At 44.1% G+C, this 8,092-nt stretch overlaps 1 protein-coding gene across 4 annotated transcripts in view; it reads right to left on the minus strand.

The window, feature by feature from the left end:
• The window catches only part of Cfap70 (cilia and flagella associated protein 70), a 60,426-nt gene that overhangs the window by 44,854 nt on the left and 7,480 nt on the right, over positions 1-8,092 (minus strand). For all 4 annotated transcript variants that reach the window (XM_021182103.2, XM_021182102.2, XM_021182104.2 and 1 more), the window contains exons 4-5: positions 1,506-1,604; positions 1,246-1,325 (exon numbers count right to left, since the gene is read on the minus strand). In XM_021182103.2, the coding sequence (XP_021037762.1) occupies positions 1,246-1,325; positions 1,506-1,604 (179 nt within the window). The remainder of the gene's footprint in view (positions 1-1,245; positions 1,326-1,505; positions 1,605-8,092) is intronic.

Genomic DNA, 8,092 nt, shown 5'->3' on the forward strand with positions numbered 1-8,092 from the left:
TCAATCAACTGGGAGACAGATCTGGACCGAGACGCACACAGTGGGTAAGTCCTGAGCCACACTAGGCAGGGAGAAGATGTAATCAGATTTGCTTTTAAGTTACTGTGTAAGCAGCGGGAAGGCTGGAGTGGGGGTGGGGGAAGGTCAAGTGCCAAGATTATGCCCAGGACCCGATGAAAGCTGCGGTAAGGAACATCGAGTAGGGAAACAGAATAAAAGCTCTAAGAAAAGCTCTAAGGAGGCTGGACTGGGAGGCCGGTTGTCAGGATCCGTGGCTGCCGCTTGGATCCTGTCATGTAATTTCATGGATGGGCAAAACCATAAGCCTGCGACACTAAGACAAAAGAAAGAGCAAGTTTAGGGGAAGAGCGCGAGTTCAGGGTTAGAATGTTGTGTCTTAGATGTTTATAAGGTGTCACTGCAGAGGTTCCAGTGTCTATAGGGTGTCACTGCAGAGGTTCCAGGGCAGTGCAGTCTCACATTCTGAAATTCAGGACATGGTGTTGGCTGGCACTATTGAATTAGAAGTCTTCAACCAAGCTGGGCAGTGGTGGCGCATGCCTTTAATCCCAGCACGTGGGAGGCAGAAGCAGGCAGATTTCTGAGTTCAAGGCCAGCCTGGTCTACAGAGTGAGTTCCAGGACAGCCAGAGCTACACAGAGAAACCCTGTCTCGAAAAACAAAACAAAACAAAGTAAAAAACCAGAGGCAAGCTGCTATGCCTACCCGGGCGGGCAGTATACTGTCATATGTAATTTAACCCACAGGCACATAGCTCAAGAAGCATTTCCAGGGCTGGAGAGATGGCTCAGCAGTTAAGAGCACTGACTGCTCTTCCAGGGGTCCTGAGTTCAATTCCCAGCAACCACGTGGTGACTCACAACCATCTGTAATGGGATTCGATGCTCTCTTCTGGTGTGTCTGAAGATAGCGACAGTGTGCTCACATACATTAAATAAATAAATCTTTAACAACAACAACAACAACAACAAGCATTTCCATAGCTAAGCCTTCCATAACGTACTTCTGGATGAAGTAGCCAATACTTGCTCTTTGCCTCGTCAGTTCATCACACTGGTTTATAAACCAAGGGGTGGGGCTTAGTTTATTTGTCCCTGCTTACCAGAAACCAGCACCATCGGTGTCGTGAAAGGAAGTGACCAGTGCATTGCACTCACCTGCCCTGGACCTTTTATCTGGATTATGAGGCAGGCTGAAAATACTAAGACTTAAAACTCGGGTTACCTTAGAGCCTGGCAAAGGAGTTTCCAAGGGTGACCCAGGCACAGGGTGTAATGGGACCGTTGTTTCAAATGAGTCCTCTCCTGTAAGGTCAAGTTGAGCCAGAGAAAAAAGGGTCAGATCAAAGCTGTCATGGCACAGTCATGTCTTCATCTTCCACTAAACCCCTTCAAAGTTAAGGAGGCTGGGTTTCACACATTACGGGGTATAGGCTTTATGAGTTTTGCTATTTTTTTTGCTTTTGGATAGAGTATACCTCTCACCTTCTAGTAAAGGAAGAAGATCCACCACAGCTTGGCCAAGAATTAAGGTCTTTTCATCTTTCTGTTTCTTTTCCTTTGGTAAAACTTCAGTCACCGTTACTAGAAAAGTCAAAGCAAAGAAAATGAGAGCCTTTCTAACCACTCCACCAGACAACAAAGCCTTGGCAAGCATAGTCTAAGTTAAAGAAAGTGAATTCTGTCATGGGATGTATAGCGCAATGAAAAGAATGCTTGCTTGAGGCTTCAGATTCCAGGACAGACACCAATAACAGCAGCAGCAACAATTATCCCGAAATCCAGGAAGGTGCATCGGGGACTAGCGGGAGTCAGTGGGAAGTCACTTGCTCTGTGACTTCTGAACTTTCTGCCATGAATTGCAAGGAATAGATAGTAACTCAGAGTCACGCATTACATACGTGTAAAGGCAACTGATGCCCACAGCTGCTGGCCACAAAGCTCCTACTCCTTAGCATCAGAAAGAACACTGCTTATCATAGTTATCCTTAAAGATTACCGACAGAAGTGGTAGAAGAAAGACGTGCAAGTTCAAGGTCAGCCTGGACTAATGGTGAAACTGTGTTTCTTGGACATTCTTTAGAAATTAACATTTTTAGCTAGGACCTCATGTATCTCAGACTTTCTCAAACTCACCGTATAGCCAAGGACGACCGTGAACTTCGGATCCTTCCTCCTCCACTTCCTGAGTACTGGGATTACAGGTGTGCCTACTGTCTCAGTTAGGGTTATCGTGGCTGTGGTGAAACACCATGACCAAAGCAACTTGGGGAGAAAAGTATTTATCTGGCTTACAGTCTACATCACTGTTTATCATCACAGGAAGTCAGGGCAGGAACCTGGTGGCAGGAGCTGATGCAGAGGCCATGGAGGGGTGCTGCCTACTGGCTTGCTCCTCGTGGCTTGCTTAGCCTGCTTTCTTCTAGAATCCAGGACCATCAGCCCAGGGATGGCACCACCCACAATGGGCTGGGCCCCCCAATATCAATCACTGATTTAAAAAATACCTCACGAGACCAGCAGTGGCGGTGTGTACTCGGGAGGCAGAGGCAGGAGGATCTATGTGAGTTTGAGGCCAACTTGGTCTACAGAGTAAGTTCCAGGATACACAGACAAGCTCTGTCTCAAAAATCAAAAAATGTTCCATAGGTTTTGTTTACAGCGTACAACCTCATCTTATGAAGCCTTTTTTCTTTTCTTCTTTTCTTTTTTCTTTCCTTTTTCCCCTTCCTTTCTTTTTTTTTTTTTTTAATTTTCTTAAGACAGGGTATCACTCTGATGTTCTGGCTGTTCTGGAACTCAGTATATACACCAGACTGGCCTCAAATTCACAGAGATCCACATGCCTTTGCCTTCCAAGTAGAAACATTTTTGTTTCATTTTGGTTTTCCAGATATCTGAATACTATATTTTAGGTATTTGAACATTAATTCTTTTCAGTCCAACATTTAATAATGAGAGTCAATTAGATGAGAGTTTCCTCCTAGTTATCAGTTTTCATTGTCTAACTATAGTTCTTTCCCTTTACTGAAGAACCCCCTCCCCCAATACAATATATCCCAATTACAGTTTCCCTTCCTTCTTAGTTAGGCGTTTATTACTGTGAAGAGACACCAGGACCATAGCAACTCTTATAAAGGCCTATATTTTATTGGGGCTGCATTACAGTTTCAGAGGTTTAGTCCATTACTGTCTTGGCAGGGAACATGGCAGGATTACAGGCAGACATGGTGCTGGAGAGATGCTGAGAGTCCTACATCTGGATCCGCAGGCAGCAGGAAGAGACACTGGGCTTGGCTTGAGCTTCTGAAACCTCAAAGCCCCCCCCCCCCCGTGACACACTTCCTCCAACAAGGCCACGCCTACCAAGAAGCTGCACACCCTAATTCTTTCAAATAATGCCACTTCCTTTGATCCTTTGGAGGCCATTTTCATTAAAACCACCACACCCTCCCATATTTATCCCAGCTTCTCCCCACTTCTGTATCCACCCTGTTTCTGTCTCTCATTAGAAAACAGACTGCCAAGGATATATAATATAATGTACTGTAATATAATATGATGAAATAAAAACTAACACATTGGAATAGAACAAAACAAACAAGCAAAAGAAAAAGAAACCAAGGAAAGGCAAAAGAACCTGATGTAGATAGAGAAACCCACTTGTTTGCACACCCAACAATCTCATAAAAAAACAAACACTAAACTGGAAGGCATAATGTCTGTGCAAAGGACCTGTAGGGTTAAAAAAATGTAACATAAAAATTAAAATGTTAGAATAAAAAAAAAGCCCTCATATGATATTATGAGACAACGAATCTCCAAAGATGCCATTGAATACATTTCCTATTGGCCAGCTACCCTGGGCATGCAGCCTACCCTTTAGAGTAGTCAATTTCCTCAGTGCACACTAGGCAAGTATTCTACCACCTAGTCCTCATCCCCAGCATAGTTTGTGACATTTTCTTAGCATGGATTTCATTCCTGTTCAGCTCATTCAGCTTCCTGAAATTTTAGGCTTATAAGCAGGTCATGGTAGCATATGCCTTTAGGCCCAGCACTCTGGAGGCAGAGGCAAACGGATCTCCGTGAGTTTAAGGCCACCCTGGGTCTACAGAGCTAGTACTAGATGCATAGTGAGATCCTGTCTCAAGGGGGAGTTGACAGGAGGGATGGCTCAGTGGTTAAGAGTCTGGCTGCTCTTCAATTCACAGCACTAATATGGTGACTTAGAACTGTTCCGAATTTCATTTCAAAGGGATCCAAGTGCAGTGGGCATTCACATGGCACATGTGTATATAGATAAAGCACCCATACACATAAAATACAGTCAAAGCAGATTTTAAAAAACTCGACAATCTTCGAGTTATTGTTTTGTTTGAATTACTTTTCAGTTCTATCCTCTTTTTCCTGTCCTGAGACACCAATGATACTAATATTATGCACACTTTCATAGTTCCACATGAACACTGTGCACACAATTGTAGTTCCAACAGATGCATGCTGTCATAGTTACAAAGGACACTATGTGTGTTGTCATAGTTAAAGCAGCCCTAACATTCCTCAGCATTTCTGTCCTCTGTCCTCTGTGTGGTTTAGATCAGGTAACCTCCATTGCTCTGCCCTCCAGCTTGCTGCTTCTTTCTTGTTTTCCTAATTCTATTGTTGAGCCTATTCATCAAGATTTTCACATATTATATTTTTGAATTCTAGTAATTTAAAAGTATCTTTGAGTTATTTTATGTGTTTGAGTGTTTGTCTGAGTTTATGTGTGCCCAGTGTCTGTGGAAGCCAGAAGAGGTGTTGGGTCCCCTGGTAATGGATTACACGCTAGCCTCAGCATGAAAACTGAACCCAGGCCTCTGCAAGAGATCCTCTGATCCTAACTGATGAGCCTTCCGTCCCTCTAGCACCCAATTCCCAATTCTCTTATTTCTGTTTAGTTTTTCTTTGTTTCTGTCTCTTTCCTAAATCTTTCTTCTATTTTTTCCTGTTTGATCTCAGAATGTTTGCAAATTGTTCAATGAAGATTCATCCCTCAGTTTTGAACAAAATCCTTGCCTTGGAGGTGTTTCTCAGCTCTGAGCTTCATCCCACCTTGGAACCAATGTTCTAGGAAGATTTCCTTAACTGCTTTGTAAAATCCTAAAAGCCTGAACTCGCTTCTGTAACCACACTTGCTGGTAAAATCCCCCTCCATAGTTGGCCCTTTAAAAGGAGCCTGTGAACTGGCTTAGAGCTGCTCTCCAGAACTCTGTCTTAGGGGGAGACAGCCGCTGGCCAGCTCTTTGGTAAGTGCACAATAAAGCTTGCTTTAATTTGGCCATAATTGGTTCAGTGGTATTTCCCCCGGGTTAACACAGGCTATTTGGGTTCACCATTAGCACTTTCTGAGGATGAATGTTTAGGCTCTATGTGGGTAAATGGAGAGCCAGTTGTTATTTCCTCTGGTGTTTGGTAGGAATACAGCAGTTACTGACAGACAGTTGACTGGCTCACTGATATGCCCTTTTGGTACTGTTTGAGCCAGAGGGAAGGAACTTTTACTGGGTTAAACCAAACCAAAACAAACCATCTCAGGACTAGAGAGAGGACTCAATGGTTAAGGGTGCTTGCTGCTCTTCCAGAGGACCACATTGGGCAGCTACAACCATCAGTGACTCCAGCTCCAGGGCATCCAATGCTCTCTTCTGGCCTCAACAGGTACTCCACACACCAACACAGCATAAGTGCACATACAAACGAAAATGTAATCAATTGATGGCTTTATGGTAGAAAGTCTGGCATTTAGAAGCTAGAAAGGAAACCTGTGGAATTTACCCTGAACTATATCAGGTACATATGTCCCTTCTCACCACCCTTCTGTCTCCTAATGCTATTACACAATGCCCCCCTGTGCTTCTGAGAAATAGAAAAGTATGTCTACTCCATCATCTCAGAAGTCTTGGTCCTTTTTGGTTCCTCTACTGTGACTGCATCTTACAGGTCTTGATGTGGTTTTGTAGTGCCGGGGAATGAATTACTTTACTACTGAACTGTATGCTCCCTGCCCTCCCTCTCCCCTCCCTACCTCCGTGCTGGGCATCTGATGTCCTACTGCTTGATAATGCTAAATAAATTCCAGTTTTTACTGACTTTTTTGTTCCATGAGTTTTTGGTTTGCTTTAAATTTCCAAATAAAGTTTCTGTCTTTTGGGTACTGAGGTCTAATTCTGTCAAGCGTTACATTTTGTTCAGGAAACTATCTGAGCCACAAATGGTGGTATACACTTGGAATCCTTTCAGGCTTCAGACGGAAGGCTGGGAGTTTAAGGTTAGTCTACAGAGAGCTTTGACCCAGCATATGGCTTATTTTTGTTACATAAAAGCTCCTTGTGAGGGGTGAGCACATGCTGTGTCTACCAATTAGCAACACTCTTTTTGTCTTTCTAAAGAGAGAGGATGGCAAGTGGATTTAATTGTCCCAGGCCTTGATTTTTCAGAGCCATGGTTGTATTGGGGGACATGATTTCAGTCTCACCTCCCTATCCATGACAACCCAAAGCTTTGGCCTTATGAAACATTAAAAACACTAAACTCTACTTCTCTGTTTTAGAGTGTTGCTCTCCCCAGTCCCTGGCCCATCACTCCCACTGTTCAAAATCTCCAAGTTCAGTTTCTGCGTTGTTCCTGGGAACTAAGGGATTCCTTCTCTTTGGTTATACATTGAAAAGAAGTCTTCTGTTCTGCCTTCTTCATTCATGATGCTTGGGAAGAGCAAGTAAGGGGCTCCTTGTATGGGTTTCAGAGAAACAAAGAGCCAAGTAGAGAAACCAGGGAGGGCAAAGTGAGGGTAAGGTTGAGATGGCCTCTTCTGCAGTTAGCTGGTTCCCAGGGAGCCCACACTTGACACTTGGAATGGCCAAGCCAGAGAACTTGTTTCCTAAGAGGAACCTGAGACTCTTAGCCGAAGGTGCAGACTTTCAACATCTCTTCTTTTGGTTGTGAGTTTGGTGGTCTGTGAGGGGGGATCCCAAGGGTTCTTATGGGAAGAAAGATAGAGACAAATTTTGGGATCTGGAATATTGTATGCATCTCCAAGTCTTGTATCTCTGAGGGGGAAATCTTGAGATCTGTGGGTTTGGTAAGCATCCCTGAGATGTGTCATTTAAAAAGCTGAAAAATTACAAAGTCAAAAGTAAAGACCAATAGCTGGGCTGCTTTCATCCCGCCTGGATCTGTGATCAACGAAGAGGCTGCTGAGCCACCCTCGAAGGAATTTGTGGTCAAATTCCTTGTAGCCAAGATGTAAGGACATGGAGGAGAGAATGCTTTTCCTCATTCCTCCTTGCCTTCCCTCAAGTCCTACACTTCCGTGGACACTACTAATTCCTTTACTGAACTTAGAAGCAGTTTCTTTAGGCCTGCATTGTGGACTGAAGATCAGCAGCTCTCCAGAAAGCATCCAGCACCACAATGGAACTAACGCAGGCCCAAGCTAGTGGAGTGAGCTAATGAGCTCCTGGTCTCTCCAGTGTGAGACAGCCACTGATGGACGACCCCAACCATCTCATGTAACCCAATCTAATAACCCCAGCTCAACATATATTTGTTTAGACGGCTTTGGTCCTCTAGAGAATCCTTCACTAATACAAAGATTAAAACACATGGGGCTAGAGAGATGGCTCACTCAATAAAGTGCCTACTGACTGGGCGGTGGTGTCGCACGCCTTTAATCCCAGAACTCGGGAGGCAGAGGCAGGAGGATTTCTGAGTTCGAGGCCAGCCTGGTCTACAAAGTGAGTTCCAGGACAGCCAGGGCTATACAGAGAAACCCTGTCTTGAAGAAAAAAAAAACCAAAAGACAAAAAACAAAAAACAAAACAACAACAACAACAAAAAGTGCCTACTGTGTAAGCATGAGACCCTGACTAGCACCCACATAAAACTTGGGAGCCTGTGGCAAGCATATGTGGGTTGAATAAGAATGCCCCCCCGAAAAGCCTTGAAGATATGGGCACAGGGGAAAAATTCTTGAATAGAACAGCAATGGCTTGTGCTGTAAGATCGAGAATTGACAAGTGGGACCTCAT

Source organism: Mus caroli, chromosome 14 (genome assembly GCF_900094665.2).
Source record: "Mus caroli chromosome 14, CAROLI_EIJ_v1.1, whole genome shotgun sequence".
NCBI lineage: Eukaryota > Metazoa > Chordata > Mammalia > Rodentia > Muridae > Mus > Mus caroli.